At 45.3% G+C, this 18,772-nt stretch overlaps 2 protein-coding genes across 5 annotated transcripts in view; one reads left to right on the top strand and one right to left on the bottom strand.

Moving 5' to 3' along the window:
• LOC308400711 (uncharacterized protein) overlaps nt 1–13,865 on the top strand; it is a 32,759-nt gene extending 18,894 nt beyond the window's left edge. Inside the window, exons 8-17 of one of the 4 annotated variants that reach the window (XM_080888605.1) lie at nt 831–902; nt 3,178–3,403; nt 3,993–4,284; nt 4,358–4,558; nt 4,927–4,985; nt 5,109–5,359; nt 6,097–6,128; nt 11,537–11,711; nt 11,811–11,905; nt 12,446–13,865. In XM_080888605.1, coding sequence (XP_080744731.1) covers nt 831–902; nt 3,178–3,403; nt 3,993–4,284; nt 4,358–4,558; nt 4,927–4,985; nt 5,109–5,359; nt 6,097–6,128; nt 11,537–11,711; nt 11,811–11,905; nt 12,446–12,553 — 1,511 coding nt within the window. In that variant the 3' untranslated portion in view covers nt 12,554–13,865. Of the gene's footprint in view, nt 1–830; nt 903–3,177; nt 3,404–3,992; nt 4,285–4,357; nt 4,559–4,926; nt 4,986–5,108; nt 5,360–6,096; nt 6,129–11,513; nt 11,712–11,810; nt 11,906–12,445 lie in introns of those variants that run through there. The other 3 variants (XM_080888607.1, XM_080888606.1, XM_080888608.1) reach the window with 3 other exon arrangements.
• Nucleotides 1–18,772, bottom strand: part of LOC308400855 (uncharacterized protein) — a 218,367-nt gene that overhangs the window by 115,976 nt on the left and 83,619 nt on the right. The window lies entirely within an intron of this gene.

Here is an 18,772-nt window from a genome sequence, read left to right on the forward strand (position 1 = left end):
CCAGATGTTGACTTTGGAATCAGTGCTAATCGCACAAAACTCCAATATAAACCATTTACAGGATGTTTCCTCCTGCTTTGTAAAATGGTTTTACTGGTGAAATAAAGAATGCCTGGGACTTTCTGGGAGGACTGACTGGAGACATTTAATTACACTTCGTGAAATAGTCACAAATAACGATGTCAACCAAGATAACAGTGCTGTGGAAAACATGGTAACTGCTGTACCACAGCAGATCATCTGCCTCCATCTCACCCATTCCTACTAACCTCCTCTCCACACCAACCCTCTGCATGTCCTTCCTCACTAAATCCACAAACGTCTGGTCTTCCTCTTTTTCTCCTGCTTTGCAGCTTCTACATCCTTTGTCTAATATCCACCATCCTTCCTTCACACTATCATCTTGGAAACTTTCATTCTTATTGTTATCCTTGTGTCACAAATCACCCCTGACACTGATCTCCACCCACCCCACCCTGCCTGCACTTCTTCTTCACCTCTCTTGAGTACTGTCCTTGAGTTCTGTCTGCTGCTTTGGATGTTTGACCTCCAGGTATTTACATTCACCTACCTTGACTACTTCTGCTCCTTGCATGGTCTAAACATGAATCGGTTGATTTGAGACCGGCTTCATGAAAAATTGCGTTCATGAAAACAAAAATAAGATGAGCAGAAATTCTCCCTCATCAAGCTGCAAGCACTGCATGAATGTTATAAATGTGTCTCAGCTTCAAGCAGTTTTAGAATTAGATTTTTATTAAATCCCCATCGACAACTTTATTTTCAGGTTTATTTTCTGATTTATTTAATTAATTTTTTTGTCATTTCAGTGAAAGTTGGAAGTTCTCGTCCAGGCGTCCCAAACAAGCCAGCAGCACTGATGGCACCGCGCAGAGCAAGTGGTAAGACACAAGTGTATGTGTGTGTGTGTGTGTGTGTGTGGACACTGAGCAGAAGCACAATAGAGTGTTTGAGAGCTTAGAGACACAAATCTGTCCTGCTTAGAAATATGCAAACTTGCAAAGAGATTTTCTGTGGTTTGTGTTTTTGCATGTGAGTGTGTGTCTGTGTGTGCTGAAGGGAGGGGGGGAGGGAAGGAGGGAGGGTGATGCATTATGCAATCCAAACCTTGTGAAAGAAAAAGACTGCGATTGTGTAAGGAGAAACAAGACCCCACTGTTGTTGTGGTGGTGTGCTGTGGGTTTGATGCACCAGAATTGTGTGTGTGTGTGTGCTTAAGTGTGTATGATATTTTTTCCAGGGTGTTTATTGGCTGCAGCATGAAGTTGTGCAAACAATAGTCTTTCATTAAATATATTTATCCTTCTCTCAGCTAGTAGTCATGCGCTGTGAGCCTCAGATTGGTGAGTGCATATTGAGGGATATCGACGCCCTTATCAGTTCTGCTCAGACGTCTCATCCTCGATGGCACGACAGTATTTTTTGGCACAGCGAAAAATGTTTACTATGATTAAAAAATGTAAACTTAAAAAACAAAAAACAATGTGAAACTGCTCGTGGTTTTCCTTTGGTCACCGTTTTGTCTTCACTACACTGATCGCAGAGTACAAACAGTAGAAAAAGGGCTGGTTTGTGACTCAGGTGTGAACAAGCTCCACCGATGTGAGTCTGACGTCACTGTTTGGCAGCGAGCTGTCAGGAAAGAAAAAACACATGACAGCACTGGAAAAGGGAGCTAATCGGCTTGGAGGCATTCTGACTTATACAACCGTTTGGAAACTGTTCTTGACTCCGGTCCTTACTCAGGATGTTTGCTGCTGTGTTGCAATGAAGCAGTGTGATTCTTCTGTGTGTGTTACTTAAATTTAAATGAATTTGGTCATCATTACGCCTTCTGTGTATGCCATACATTAACTACATGACCATAGCTGTAGTGAATCTGTCCTACCTCAAGCATCATGTAGTTTGATTAAACTGCAGATTTCCTGGAGTTTTGGAACAATAACAGCACTTCTGGATTGCTGGAAAAACAAAAGCCAGCACATGTAAATAACTTATTTAGGAAGCAAATCGAATGCAGACTGGCTGGAGGGACTCAGATAATCAGAGCATGTCAGAGACTAGTCTGAGCTTGTCGTGGAAGGCATACAGCAGCAGAAGAGATGGGAAATTGAGGCTTGATCGCAAATGAAGGCCCGAATCACTCAGTATTAATATAATGTGCTAATAAAGAGTTGGTGACTTTATATGGCCCTCGCTGAGCCTGGTTCTGCTGGAGGTTTCTTCCTGTTAAAAGGGAGTTTTTCCTTCCCACTGTCGCCAAAGTGCTACTCATAGGGGGTCATATGATTGTTGGATTTTTCTCTGTATCTATGAAGTGCCTTGAGGCGACTTTTGTTGTGATTTGGCGCTATATAAATAAAATTTAATTGAATTAAATATGGAGGTCCAGCAACATTAAACTCACCACTTGGCAACCATCCCATAAACAGGTTTGGGAATTTATTTGGGAAGTTATTTTGAAGCACTGTGCAAATTAAATGTTAGTGCCTGTTTTTCCTCTAGAAGTTGTTAACCATATTTAGTTTGCCATGTTTCTGTTGTGTCTTAGTTCAAGCACACATTATGCATTTTTTGCCAGCAGAGGGCAACAAAGGACATTTAAAGCCTTACTGATCAGTGATTTAGGTTTAAATAGAAATGCAATCTGAAGAAAAATGATTGCTGAAGCATCTCAACATAAACAAGTAAAGTTCAGATGATGTCTGTGTCAGCAAACATCATCATACCAGGAGCATCGCTCATGTCCAGAAAGAAGAGAGCTATGACACGTGCTTGGTGTGAGTCTCTGTAAGTCTAGCTTTTGTTTTTTGTTGTTCGCACACTAAAATTTGGCTAAAACATAAGTCATTCAAAAATAAAAAGATTCTTCTTAAACGTTTAATCTTGACATTGTAGGAAAATTTTCAAGATTTTGTTCAAATTATTCTAAAAATTATTTTAATTTTTTTTTTTTTGCGTGTAACGTTGGTTCACCTTTTCTTGGTCATTGGTGAGCTCTTCTTTTATGTAAGTGCTACATTAAAAACTTTCTCTTGTTGCCTGTTTTTTTTTTTTTATCGAACCACTCAGATTATTAAATCAGCTTTAATCTCAGTGGTTTGATTTCATGTATGCATTTAATTAAAGCAAATTATGTTTGCTTTCTGCCTGCAGCCCCAAATCTGGCTCCCAAACCCTCTGGAGTCTCATCAACTCCTCTGGATCCAAACCCAGTCCCGGCCAAACCTGCAGCAGCCCCTAAAACTTCTGGACCAGCCCCAGCCAAACCCCCGAGCCCGGCTCCAGCTCCGGCCTTGAGGAAGGGGCCTGTGGTCCAGACCAAACCTGAGACTGCCAACACTACAAAACCAAACTCCTCAGACCCTCCTCTGCCGCCACGGTAAGAAAGAGAGCCAAGCTTTAGGAAAGATGGAAGTTTGCTGCAAAGCAATGAATTTCGAGGCTGTGGTGTCTCTGATCCATATGCTGTAAGGCTAATGCAGAGGACCGGGTTCAGGTCCACCACAATTTAAAAAAAAAAAAGGCTGAAAATCCCAAAACACATAATACATACACATACTGAGAGTGGTTTCAGTTGAATTTTGACTAACCTCTGGTGCAGTACGGAGCAGCCCCTCTTCTTTCAGCTACATACAGCAGTCGACCCTCAGAGCCGTACACATCAAGAACTCCACCTTGTTCTACTTTATCACTGTAGATAATGCATACAGATAAACCAGCAGCTTTTCACAGTGAATGCAAACAAATCAGTCCAGCGGGCTTTGATCCAGAGCTAAACAGACTGAGGATGAAGCATTTTTGTGTCTACATAGGTGATTACCTCTGAACCTGCAAAATGAGGTCCAGCAAAATTAAGAAAGTAAGGTAGTAGGTGTTAGAGGGGCTACAGCTGACTGCTGCTGTCTTCTCTTGAAGACACCTCCTGTTTATCTTTACCTGACTAATAATACTCTTTCTTTTACCTTCAGTCCATCCAGTGTGAAGCTCCTCCCCCTTCGTCCACCACCAATCAAATCTATCCCCGGGCGCCCGCCGCCTCCAGCCATCAACTCCACCTCCTCAGGTAGCCAGAATCCAACTCTGTCTAAAGTTAGTCCCGCCCCTTCCCTTTCTGCTGCTAGTCAGGTGACACCTTCACAGACCAGTTCCAGTCCTCCTCCTTCAACAGCCAATCAGACACAGGCGCAAAAGGCATCAAAGCGAGGACCACCTCTGCCTCCACGCCCTAAACCTGGACACCCTCTGTACAACAGCTATGTGGTAAACCTGCACGTGCACACACACACAAAGATACAAGTTCTGATTACGTTTCTAATTCAACTTTATCTCTCAGAAGCAGGAAGTGCTGATCGTCCTGGATGACCCGAGTCCCTCGCCTTCGGAGCATCCTCCAGGCGAGAATCAGAATACCACCACCCCCCTAATCAACACATCACAGTGTCTGCTCGATCTGGACCCCAAGCCAGAGTCCGTCCCTAATCAGGACAACCAATCGAAACCTGCCCTGGAGGACCACAGCCTGTCAGGCTCAGAGGTACAGCTTCAGATTTTTTTATTTATTTTTTAGTTGATTATTCAAATCATTTTTGAAAAAGGATCAGAGGTCACCTGTCAGGAGTGGTGGGTTGGTCCAGACCAGACAGGTTTGTAGCTCTGGACTACAGAGGCCCAAACTGCAAAAAATCATAAATTATAGGAAACTGGAACGGTACCAAAATAACATTTGGTCAATGAATAATTTACATTTGTATTGTCATCAGACCTTTTTATATTTGGTGCATTTAATTGAATATTATTTAAATTAATTTTGTTATTGATTTTTTATTTTGACTCACTGCAAAGGTTTTAAACGGTTTTTAAATGCATAAATATTAATGACGTTATGTTTTGTTTATCCTTTAGTCGATTCTTCCGGTGCAGCCTGCTGAGCTGAAGGAGCAACCAGACTCTCCTCCTGTCAGGTCAGACACACACACACACACACACACACACACACACACACACACACACACACACACACACACACACACACACACTCTCACTCTCTATGAGCCACATGTTCTAATCAGCCGGTTTTTCTGCAGCGGCCCTCGGTGCGTCGCTCTGTTGGACCACGAGGGAGAGGAAGAAGACGAGCTCACCTTTTCCCAGGGTGATGTCATTGGTCTCCTGGAGCTCATCGGGCAGGAATGGGGGCGGGGCCAAATCCACGGCCGAATTGGTAAATTCCCCTTGAACTTCACAGAGGTGGTGGAGCCCCTCCCAACGTCAGTGACTGAACTGGGGGAAACTGACAAACCGGCACTGACGGACACGGCAATGACAGAAAACTCCGGTGAGCTGAAGGCTGCATTATCATCATCTCTACATCTCTATGCGTCACTGCTGTGGACAACTGCTAACAAAAGTTTTTGGGGGTTTTTTGTTTTGTAAATCCAAGGTTGCTTAGAGGTTTAAAAAGCTTTAAATGTCACCTTTGCTTTAAAAGAAGTTGTGAATCTTAGTGTCTGGTTTCTTAAAATGCTGGTAATTTCACACATTTTCTGGGTTTCCTTCTTCCGTCTGCATGACTCTGCAATGACCCTGTTATATGATGGCAAAATTAACACTTAAAGAGGTAAAACATTTCTATCACAGTCCTGGTGATTTGGACAAAACCTTGTTGATGAACACCAACATTTTATATCTGCAGTATGCATGCTTCTGAAGATCTGTTTGTGCTGGTTTTATCTTCACATTTTGGAGCAATTACATAAATAAATCAAAGTGATGGTGTAACACTGCTAACAAGCTACAACAGCTTCTCTGTTTGCACTGTTTAAGAAACAAAAAAGACGGTCATGCCTGTTCTCATGGGGAAGATAAACTCAAAGATAAAGTTGTTCTAAAAAACAGGTTTTAAATGACTGAACTAGAATATGCTGGAAGTAAACTTTTTTTTTCCATTTATGCACAACAATCAGTCTTCTCGCACCTCCTTGTGACCATTTTAAAACTGCAGGAGAAACAAGAGAGAAATGTTCTCTGCTTTGGACGTGAATGTAATGATGCTCTTTCACGTATCATCTGCAGGAATAAAGACTTCACAGGGCTCAAACTCAGAGGTGAGTGAATTTTCATTTTCTATTGTTATTTTATTAACCCTTTAAGACCTACCATAGAACCAAGTCCGCCAGAGCTTATATTATATTTTTACATGCTGTGGAGCCATTTTTGGGAGCATTTCAAGTTGCTATACATCAATACAACCATTATAGCCCAGATTTTAATAATATGTATTCATTAAGTGCATAGTAATTACATAAATTGCAAAAAAGTGCAATAAACTACAAAAAAATTGAAAATCGTTTTTGATTTTTTAACATATATTTGTAGTTAGAGAAATTTAAGAGGCTTATCCCTCAAAACTGTAAATACAAAAAAGTTGCACAAAATAGTTTCCCACCACAGGAAATTTATTTTGAGTGTCTTCATAGTTTAATTTTTGAAATACACCAATTTTTATACACTGCTGGAAAAACGAAAATAAATATTATACTGCAAATTTGCAAAAAAGCAGCATATGCATCAAAATAAACTATTTCCAGCAGTGCAATATGAGTCCTAAGCATCCCAGAAACGACACAGAAAGTCATAAAGTCAAAGATAACTTTTAAAAAGAGCAGTATAGGCCCTGAGGCCCTGATCGCAAAAAAGACTACATTTCCGCGAAAATGACGTCACTTCCGGTTTCGGCCAGGTAATGGCGGAAATGCAAAAGTTCGCGCTGATGTCTATTCCAACGTAGGAAGTGTTATGAACAGCTGATCGGACCGGCAAAGCGTGTTTCTGGAATATTATGTTTTTGTTCCTGCAAGCGCTTTTTATGCAGTTTTTGCAAAGCTTTATGTGGAAGGAAACCGTGACCTAGGACAAGCTGATGGCACAATATGTAAGTACAACTCCTCCGGTTTCATATGCAAAAAAAATTTTTGCGCTAGCTTACGTGGTTGCAGTGCTACCGGGATTTAAAAATAGTTACGCATAACAGAGCGTTCCCGCTCCGATCGGCTCTAAAGGGTTAAACAGCAATTAATGAGCATGTTTCTTATTAGAACTGCACAATTAATTTAACGAACCTGATTGAGCAATATTGAAAAAGACAATCAAGCGGAGCCAAATAAATGTCTGACGTGTCTGCGCCTGCTGTTTGAAAATACTTTGGATTCAGGCCAATCGGAAGCAAAGAGTGCTGTAAAGTTGTGCCTGCACCGCAAAGACACACATCTAATCTATTCAGCGACCTGAAAACACAACACTAACCTAAAAATCATTGCAAAAGTAATTTCCCAGCATTAGCTCAGATGCCCATCAAAGCGAGCCTGTTCATCACGTCTGTGAAACATCCAGCTCACTAAGATGCAGCATAATCACATTCAGCCAAAGAAAAGTGTCTAATAAACACGGTGGCAGAGCCTTTGGTGGACGTCCCAAATCTTTAGAATAACCTCCCTGATTAACATGTTTTCTTATGCATTTCTGTGCATGTTTGCTGATATAGTGATTATAAATGTTATAAGTAACAAAGGCTTCAGGTAAACAGTCAACACGATGGACAAACATGTTCTCCCCTCAGTTATTTATCCATCCATCCATCCATCCATCCATCTTCATCCGCTTTATCCGGGGCTGGGTCGCGGGGGCAGCAGCCTAAGCAAAGAGGCCCAGACCTCCCTCTCCCCAGCCACCTCCTCCAGCTTATCCGGGGGAATACCAAGGCGTTCCCAGGCCAGCCGAGAGATATAATCTCTACAGCGTGTCCTGGGTCTGCCCCGGGGCCTCCTCCCGGTGGGACATGCCTGGAACACCTCACCCAGGAGGCGCCCAGGGGGCATCCTTGTCAGATGCCCAAACCACCTCAGCTGGCTCCTTTCGATGTGGAGCAGCAGCTGCTCTACTCTGAGCCCCTCCCGGATGGCCCAACTTCTCACCCTATCTCTAAGGGAGAGGCCAGCCACCCTTCGGAGGAAGCTCATTTCTGCCGCTTGTATCCGCGATCTCGTTCTTTCGGTCACTACCCACAGCTCGTGGCCATAGGTGAGGGTAGGGACGTAAATCGACCGGTTAATTGAGAGCTTCGGTTTTACACTCAGCTCCCTCTTCACCACGACGGACCGGTGCAGCGTCCGCATTACTGCAGCTGCAGCCCCAATCCGTCTGTCGATCTCCGGCTCCCTTCTCCCATCACTCGCGAACAAGACCCCGAGATACTTGAACTCCTCCACTTGGGGCAGGAACTCATCCTCGAATTTTAAATCATGCTTTTTATTTGTTCTTGTTTCTAATGTCTCTGTAAAGCACTTTGAATCACCTTGTTGTTGAATTGTGCTATACAAATAAACTTGCCTTGCCTTGCCTTGCCTCGACCCGGAGTGGGCACTCCACCCTTTTCCGGCTGAGAACCTTGGCCTCAGATTTGGAGGTGCTGATCCTCATTCCCGCTGCTTCACACTCGGCTGCGAACCATTCCAGTGCGAGCTGGAGGCCCTCACCCGATGAAGCCAACAGAACCACATCATCTACAAAAATCAGAGATGAGATTCTGAGGCCACCAAAGCGAAAGCCCTCCGCCACTTGGCTGCGCCTAGAAATCATGTCCATAAAAATTATGAACAGAACTGGAGACAAAGGGCAGCCCTGGCGGAGCCCATCACCCACCGGGAACGAGTCCGACTTATTGCCGGCAATGCGAACCAAGCTCTCGCAACGGTTGTATAGGAATCGAATGGCTCGTAGCAATGGGCCAGACACCCCATATTCCCGCAACACCTCCCACAGGACACCCCGAGGGACACGGTCGAATGCCTTCTCCAAGTCCACAAAACACATGTAGACTGGTTGGGCAAACTCCCATGCACCCTCAAGTATCCTGGAGAGGATAAAGAGCTGGTCCAGTGTTCCGCGACCAGGACGAAAACCGCATTGTTCCTCCTGTATCCGAGGTTCGACTAACGGACGAACTCTCCTTTCCAGCACCCTGGCATAGACTTTCCCAGGGAGGCTGAGGAGTGTGATCCCCCTGTAGTTGGAACACACCCTCCGGTCCCCCTTCTTAAAGATGGGGACCACCACCCCGGTCTGCCAGTCCACAGGTACTGCCCCTGATCTCCACGCAACATTGCAGAGGCGTGTCAACCAGGACAGCCCTACAATGTCCAGAGCCTTCAGGAACTCGGGGCGGACCTCATCAACACCAGGGGCTCTGCCACCAAGGAGTTGTTTAACTGCCTCAGTGACCTCGCCCCCGGAAATTGGCGGGTCATTCCCCTCATCCCCAGACTCTGCTTCCTCCTCGGAAGACGTGTCAGTGGGATTAAGGAGGTCCTCGAAGTATTCCTTCCACCGCCTGACAATTTTCTCAGTCGACGTCAGCAGCGCTCCGCCAGCACTATACACAGTGCAGGTAGAGCACCGCTTTCCCCTCCTGAGACGTCTGACGGTTTGCCAGAATCTCTTCGAGGCAGTCCGAAAGTCTTTTTCCATGGCCTCTCCGAACTCCTCCTACACCCGAGTTTTTGCTTCAGCCACTGCCTGAGCCGCATTCCGCTTGGCCTGTCGATACCTGTCGGCTGCCTCCGGAGTCCCACAGGCTAACCAAGCCCAATAGGACTCCTTCTTCAGCCTGGTGGCTCCCTTCACCTCTGGTGTCCACCATTTGGTTCGGGGATTACCACCACGGCAGGCACCAACCACCTTGCGGCCGCAGCTCAATGCAGCAGCTTCGGCAATGGAGGCGCTGAACATGGTCCATTCGGACTCAATGTCCCCAGTCTCCCTCGGAATGCTGTTGAAGCTCTGCCGGAGGTGTGCGTTGAAGATCTCGCGGACTGGGGCCTCTGCTAGACGTTCCCAGCGCACCCTCACTACGCGTTTAGGTGCACCAGGTCTGTCCAGCGTCCTCCTCCGCCACCTGATCCAACTCACCACCAGGTGGTGATCAGTTGACAGCTCAGCCCCTCTCTTTACCAGAGTGTCCAGAACATATGGCCGCAGGTCTGCTGATACGATTACAAAATCGATCATCGACCTACGGCCTAGAGCGTCCTGGTGCCACGTGCACTTATGGACACTCTTATGTTCGAACAGGGTGTTCGTTATGGCCAAACTGTGATTAGCACAGAAGTCCAATAACAAAGCACCGCTCGGGTTCAGATCAGGGAGGCCGTTCCTCCCAATCACGCCCTCCAGGTCTCGCTGTCGTCACCCATGTGAGCATTGAAGTCTCCCAGCAGGACAACAGAGTCTCCAGGTGGAGCACCCTCCAGCACCCCCCCCCCCCCCCAGGGACTCTAAGAAGGCTTGGTACTCTGAACTGCCACTCGGCGCATAAGCGCAGATGACAGTCAGGACCCGTTTCCCGACCCTAAGGCGCAGGGAACAAACCCTCTCGTCCACCGGGAAAAACCCCAACGTACCGGCAGCAAGCCGAGGGGATATTAGAATACCCACCCCAGCCCGCCGCCTCTCACCAGGGGCAACTCCAGACTGAGACAGAGTCCAGCCCCTCTCCAGGAGACTGGTTCCAGAGCCCAAGTCATGTGTAGAGGTGAGCCCGACTATATCTAGGTACCTCTCAACCTCACGCACTAACTCAGGCTCCTTCCCCACCAGAGAGGTGACATTCCATGTCCCTATTGCCAGTCTTGGCAGCCGGGGGTCAGTCCGCCAGGGCCTCCGCTCCTGGCCGCCACCCGGCACACAATGCACCCGACCCCTATGGCGCCTCCTACGGGTGGTGGGCCTGCGGGAGGATGGGCCCATGTCTCCTCTTCGGGCAGTGCCCATGGACCATGGACTAAGGCCCGGCCACCAGACGCTCGCCCTCGGGCACCCTCCCCGGGCCTGGCTCCAGGGCAGGGCCCCGGTAACCCTATCCCGGGCAGGGTAAACTGTTCCCTCGGTGTCCTTTTCATAAGGGTCTTATGAATCGCTCTTTGTCTGGTCCCTCACCCAGGGCCAGTTTGCCATGGGAGACCCTACCAGGGGGCGAAAGCCCCCAGACAACATAGCCCCTGGGATCCCTGGGACACGCAAACCCCTCCACCACGATAAGGTAGCGATTCAAGGAGGGGCAGTTATTTTTCCATGTGCAGTAAAACCTGGGCTGTAAAGAAAACATGTCAGAGAAGAAGAAAAGCGTCTCACTGCTGTCGAGTGCTTTGCAACAAGTTTTATTCACTTTAATCAGCAGCTGGATTGAAAACTTTATATTTGCTTGTAGGAGCTGCACTGAGATTAGAATAAAGGCTGAATTTGTCTGCAGAGATTCTTTAAAAATCAATGTAATAAGAATATAATCCACAGTGTTGATGTGGTTTGGTCTTAATTTTTTCGAACTTTTAAGAACCACTTATTTAGATTTTTAAAATAATGCAAGAAGCTCTTTTTATATTCTGTTTTATTATATAATTTAATTTATGGTTGAGTTAAAATGTAAGTGATTCTCTCAGTATTGATTTGTTAAACTGTGCAGACTGAGGAGTGGGCTGTAGCTCTGTTTGACTTCCCCGGTCAGACCCCAGAGGATCTGTCCTTCCACAAGGGGGCGCTGATCCAAGTGACGGAGCACATCGACACAGAGTGGAGGAGAGGAAGAGTGGAAGGGAGAGAGGGGCTTTACCCCGTGGCCTTTACACAGCCCTGCAAAGGTACAAAAGTCTGGCATGTGTGGGTCAGAGAGAGATTGTCAAACGACAAAAATACACAAATAAACACGCAAACTGTATCAAACTTTTTTTCTTCTCCAGCTCAGCCAATCACAGGCCAGCAGCCTGTGGCTAAAGGAATGGCCAAAGCTCTGTTTGACTTCACAGCAGAAAGCGAGGATGAGCTCACACTGAAGGTGTGTGAGGAGCCATAAGTATTTGGACACAAACACACTGTTGTCTCTCCTCTGTACACGTTCAAAGTGCTGATTTTATACATAATCCCCTCTTCACTGGCATTAATACCTCTGTAGACTTCATGTTGACAGTTCCAGTAATCTGACGAGTTTCTCCTTGGATAATGAGAGAACAGGACTCACCTGGTCATGAAACTATCAGTTAACTATTCAGGTATTTTTAAGCCTCAGAAAATTGGCTTAAAAAAAGAAAAAGTATAAAAACAGTTGTTAATCCAGTGTTTTTGTTAAGCGCCTTAAATTAAGGCTGAAAGACTGCACTTCAATCACATCTTGACTGGTTGATTTCAAATCCACTCTGGTGGTGTACACAAGAAAAACTACAGAAAACAATATATCACTGATAAATCCTTACAGATATAAATAAAATACCCTGTCAGATTTCCTGTGTTTACTTTTAGGTGTTGATTTTTTTTTTGGGTGGGTTAATAACATGTCTGCTCTCTCTCTCTCTCTCTCTTTCTTTGTGTTTCTGTGCAGGTCGGTGACATTATCACACAGGTGGAGGCTGTGGATGAGCAGTGGATTATGGGCGTTGTGGGCGGGAAGCATGGGATTGTGCCTAAAAACTACATTTCACTTTTGTGACAAGGGAAATCCTGAAACGGCTGATGCGGGAAAACAAAGAATGAAACTGCTGTTTGCTGCCGCTCTGTTAAACAGGTTGGAGGTTTGGAACTGGAAACCTTCAACCTGTCGATGCTACAGGGAGTGCTGGTGCTCCCACGGACACGCACATGAATCTGATCCAGTGTTGTTGAGAAAAACTGAACAGAATAAAATTAACTCCGATTATGCTGGTGGTTTGATGACGTCTTTGAGGTGTCTGTGGTCATGATAACTGAGTACTGGATGATTAAGAGGTTGGTTTTCCTCTCACAGTCATCCTGCTGTGATTATTTTCATCTGCTGTGGAGTGGATCTGAGCTTTCTCTTTTTTTTTTTTTCTTCTTCTTTTCTTTTTCTTTTTTTTTTTTTTTTTTTACATTAAATTTACATGTTTGGTATTTGTGAAGATCACTTAAAATCTGGATCGATGGACATAGCAGATCCAGGTTGGACGTCTGCTTCAAAGAGCCACTTTTTAGATACTCAAAGAAAGAAATGTGTAACACATTAATGCAGTACGTTACTTAAGTGCTCGCCAGAGAAATAAATTTGTTACAATGCTTGTTCCCTTACTTTTGCACTACTCTGTAACATGATCTGAAATGCATTGTCATATAACCACCAGTTAACAATATATACCTAAAGCTACAGTCCCACACATCAACACAAATCCCTATCCTAATGAGGACACACAAGATCTCTGTCTTGGTGTTTACACATGAACACAAAGCAAAGCTGATACCATCCCAACAAGACTTCAGAGGAATCACCACAGTGACTCTGCTGTGGAAACATGAACAGGTAGAAATGGAGGCTGCAAACCTGACTACCTGTTGAAGATGAGGATCTGGATCGGCATGCGCTCGGCTTTATCATCACTCTGGGTTCTTGACTAGCTTTGTGTTGGCATGCTGTCTGTACAGAGGAAGAGTTAAAGTTCTGTTAGCAGCATGATCTGTTGTTTGTGTCATTGATCCAGTCTGTAATTTACCATTATGCTCTTGTCCTTATGTGCAATAAAAACAAAAATAATTCCCATACCTCCGCTCCTCAAACCTGTAGACACTGTCTTCCCTACACACAACCTGCAATCAGCTGATTGTAGCAAGAACCACACATCCCGTGTGACTGAGGGACCTTTGCAACACAAGTAACCATAAAATTGTAAGTCTAATATAGTTACTGAATTTAGTACAGTAATCTATGGGTGATTCTCTTTTTGCGGCTTCATTTCATGTCCACATATTTCATTTAACCTGATTTTTTTTCTAAAATGTGCCAAATATGTACAATAAAGTAATTAAAATTGTTTAATTGTTTGTAATTATTTAAACAAAATGTGTGTCAAATTTTTTATTTTACACACGTTTTTGGTGACACAAATTCAAATTTTAATTTTATTTGTCACACACACACAACCATACACAGTATGACATGGGGGTGAAATGCTTGTAGCTGTACAATGCCCGACCATTAAATGACAGAAGAAAAGTTTTACAATATTTACAATTTACAGTTTGCTACAAAAATTTACAAATTAACTTGGGAATTTACAGTAAAGAATGTGCAAATAGCAGAAGAGATTATAAAGATAAGGATTATAAATTATAGGATTATAGGAAATGTGTGGTGGTGCGTGTGGTGACGTGTGTGAGAGTCCAGTCTTATAGTGACGTGTGTGGGAGAGTCCAGTCCTACACCTGGTTCAGGCCACGAATAGCCTGGGGGAAGAAGCTCCTCCTCATTCTCTCTGTTTTGGCCTTAAGGGAGCGGAAGCGCTTCCCAGACCTCAACAGTGAGAAGAGTCCATTGTTGGGATGGGAGAGGTCCATCATAATCTTCCTAGCTTTGGACTTGCACCGCTTGGTGTAGATGGACAGCAGGTCAGGGAGCTCTGATTGAATGATGCGTTCTGCCGAGCGCACCACCCTTTGCAGATCTCGTCTGTCCTGCTTGGTGCTGTTCCCAAACCAGGTGCAGATGTTTGCCGTCAGGACGCTCTCGATGGTGCAGGAGTAGAAGTTCTTGAGCACCTTCAGTGGCAGATGGAAGTCTCTAAGTCTTCTGAGGAAGAAGAGACGCTGACGAGCTTTCTTAACCAGGGTGTTGATGTGACAGGACCATGACAGGCCCTGAGTGATGTGGACACCCAGGTATCGGAAACTGTCCACTCTCTCCACTGGCGTGCCACTGATGATGAGGGGTTTGTAATTCCTTGCCTGCTTTGTAGTGAAGTCCACGATCAGCTCCTTAGTCTTGCTGATGTTTAGGAGGAGGTTATTCTCCTGGCACCAGGTCTCCAGGTTCCTAATCTCCTCCAGGTAGGCCGTCTCGATGTTGTCGGAGATCAGGCCCACAACAGCAGTGTTGTCAGCAAACTTGACAATGGAGGTGGTGTCGGATGTGGCTACACAGTCATAAGTGTACAGTGAGTACAGCAGGGGGCTTAAAACACAGCCCTGAGGCACTCCAGTGCTGAGTGAGATGGAGGGGGAGACTTGTTTTCCCACCCTCACTGATTGGGGTCTGTCTGTGAGGAAGTTGAGGATCCACTGACACAGTGATGAGCTGAGTCCTAGATCCGTCAACTTGGTGAAAAGCTTAGAGGGAATTATTGTGTTGAATGCTGAACTGTAGTCCACGAACAGCATCCTAACATAATTCCCTCTGCCAGTGTCCAGGTGACTCAGGGATGTGTGGAGCAGGTGAGATATGGCATCGTCTGTGGAACGATTAGTCCGGTAAGCAAACTGAAGTGAGTCGATGGTGGCAGGAAGTGAAGAAGTGATGTGATCTCTCATCAGTCTTTCAAAACACTTCATCACAATTGAAGTCAGTGCTACTGGACGGTAGTCATTGTGGCAAGTGGGCTGTTGTTTCTTTGGAACAGGGACAATAATGGACTGTTTGAAGCACGTGGGAACCACAGCTTGGGCCAGGGAGAGGTTGAAGATCTCTGTGAACACCGGTGCTAGTTGATCAGCGCAGGCTCTAAGGACGCGGCCAGGGATTGCATCTGGTCCTGCTGCCTTCCTGGTGTTCACCCTCCTGAAGGTGTTCCTCACGGCATGCTCTGTGATGACGAATGCATTTTCTTCACTGGTGCACTCCGAGCGCGCGCAGCCGTTTGTTGTTTTAATTGCTGCGGCGTCGAAGCGAGCATAAAACGTGTTCAGCTCATCAGCCAGTGAAGCATCTGCATTCATCATTGAAGAAGCTGGTCGTTTATAGTCCGTTATAGTCCGCAGTCCTTTCCACAGGCTCCTAGAGTCGCACTGTCGTAGCTGTGACTCTAGTTTTTCCCCGTAGCTCCGCTTTGCCTTTCGGACCGCGCTGCGCACGTTGTAGGACGCAGCCTTGTATAGGTCCATATTACCGGAGACAAGCCCTTCATTGTAGGCAGCGGTGCGTGATGTCAGAGCGTCGCGGATGTTTTTATCCACCCACGGCTTCTGGTTGGGAAACGTTCGGATGATAGTTCTTTCTGCTGTGTCGTCCGCTAGTTTCCCGATAAATCCCACAACCGCTTCCGTAAACATGTTGATGTCATCAGAGCTGCGCCGAAACATGTCCCAGTCTGCGTCATCCAGTGCGTCCTGCAGCGCGGCCACTGATTGGTCCGTCCAGCGAGCGACCTCCCTCCTGATTGGTGGTTGCTGCTTTAGCCTTTGTTTGTAGGCAGGCATGAGGAAGATGGCGGAATGGTCCGATTTTCCAAATGCCGGCAGGGGCTGAGCCTTGTAACTAGGGTTGCCAACCGTCCCTTAAAATACGGAATCATCCCGTATTTCGAAACAAAAGTACACGTCCCGTATTGAGCTAATAAGGGACGCACTTTGTCCCGTAATACAGTGAGAATCAAAAGTAGTCTATAAATGTTTATGGAATTAACGCTTTGTTTGAAAACATAATTCCCAGCCCCTCTCCTGCTTTGTGACCAATGAGCTGACAGCACACTTATGACAATTCAGATTACCGCTCATCTCATTGGTCGAGGAAGGGTCGCTTGTGGAGAAAATACCGGAAGACAACAGATGACCACAACAAGAAGCATGGCCAACGGGGAAACAAACGCCGACACTGCAGTGCAAGTCTCGGACGACAGTACACCTAAAGCTGGACATACACTGTGCGATTTTCAAACTGCACGATTGACTCGCAGGGGTTAGAAGTTGGTAGGTCACGATGCAGGTGTAACCGGTGTGATTCTGCGTTGTGTCTGATAAAAAAGGTAAAAGAAAGAAAGACCTCCAAGTAAATAATTTGCCCACTCCAGCTCCTCTCCCACAGGGGAATTGTAGGAAAAGGGCGGCATTTATTTTTACATTAAACATAAAATATGCATTTACACGTAACATATTTGACATAAGATAAAACAAAAACAACAACATGAAATCCGACATACCTGATAAAAAAGGTAAAAGAAAGAAAGACATCCAAGTAAATAACTTGCCCACTCCAGCTCCTAGACCAAATACAAACGGTGGGGAAGAGGGTTAGCTCAACCCACCACAGCTCCCAAGCTAGCAAGGAGTATGTCAGGGGTTGACATTTGTGCAAACACAAGTAAGAGAAATGAGACACTGTAGACCGACTCAGAGAGTAGTGATGTGCGGATCGATCCTGAAATATCGATTCCTCCGATACCAATCATTTATGTTCTAGAATCGATTCTCACATTAAAATATCGATATTTTAGTAATTTAGAGTAAATTTGTAGTTTATCATTAATAGGAACACAGTGGAAAGAAACTATAACATTCGGATTGCCTACATTCAAAGGAACTACTTCCTCTTCCGCCTTTCATAGTCATGTGCGAAATACGGCTGTATAAATGTCTCGCAGCCCCTTGGCGTGCGCACTCACAACAATGGCTGAGCGTAATTGTGCGGATGTATTTTACCTCCACAAACAGCTGAGCCGTGGTTTGCAATAAATGTGGCAAAAAAAGTGAGGTGTTGTGGCCATACTTGCCAACCTTGAGACCTCAGAATTAGGGAGACATTCAAAAGGGCTGTTTGGGCGGATAAATATATTTTACAGGGTTTATTTATCGGATAAAATACGTTAAATGTCACCGTTATTATTGGCCGGCCCGGAAACAGCGGGGGTGTCCAAATTCAGAGGCTGCTTCCACCTGAGGACCGGCCTTCGCGGTCTAAAGAAAGCCGGGTAGTACGTCACGAGCTCCCTCGGTGGAGTGAAACTCTGCCGTCTGCTCCTTGCTGTCTAAAATATAACCGGACACTGACGTAAACTCTTCTGTTTAATCAGTTTTCTGTTTGACGTTTATTCAGCTGTGTGAAAACCCCGGAGGAACCCTCCCGAGGGAATAATAAAGTTTAATTTAATTTAATCTAATCTAATAACTTTAATCTCAGCCAAACCGATTTACTCACGAACAAATAAAACACTGAAAAAGCCAAACAAGAACATTTTTAAGTTATCAAAGTGACTTGTACATCATGTTTAACCCGAGTGGTGAAAGACCGCGGGGGTTTGAAGACGATGTGTCGGTCGGCTCAGATATTTGAAGTTTACACAGCTACATTCTCACCTGAAAATATGTTAAAAGTTTTTTTGCGACCCAGAAAGAGAAATAAGAGTGATATTAAAACTAAGTCGCTGCCGTCATTGTTGGAAATTGGAATTGGCTGGGCCGCGCTATGAATTCTGCGATATGGTTTTTCAACTTTGTTGTCCGGGTGGAAAATCTGGAGAAAGGTGGGATTCTCCCGGAAAAATCGGGAGGGTTGGCATGTATGGTTGTGGCAACATCACTAACCTTGTCAAACACCTCAGAGTAAATCATATCACAAAATATGACGAGCGTATGTTGAGGCGAACTGAAGAGGAGGAGAGGGACAGGTGCTGCTAGGGTGAGAGTCTCTCACGGAGTCCTTTAGTCCTCCAGGCAGGCAAGGTGTTCAAATAGCACACAACTTTAGTTTTTTTATTTCTATATGATGAACTCTGCATTATTAAGTGATAAGAAGAAGGTATTCTGATGTCCTGTAATCATTATGACGCTATAATTTGAGATACAATAAATAAAATCCGTTTTGTACAAAGTATCGGTATCGGATCAGTATCGTCGATACCACCCTGAATATTACTTGGTATCGGATCGGAAAGGAAATCAGTGGTATCGCACATCACTATCAGAGAGTATTAGAAACGTGCGCACGGGTGAATGC

This window comes from Rhamphochromis sp. 'chilingali' (genome assembly GCF_963969265.1).
Source record: "Rhamphochromis sp. 'chilingali' genome assembly, chromosome: 1".
Taxonomy (NCBI): Eukaryota; Metazoa; Chordata; class Actinopteri; order Cichliformes; family Cichlidae; genus Rhamphochromis; species Rhamphochromis sp. 'chilingali'.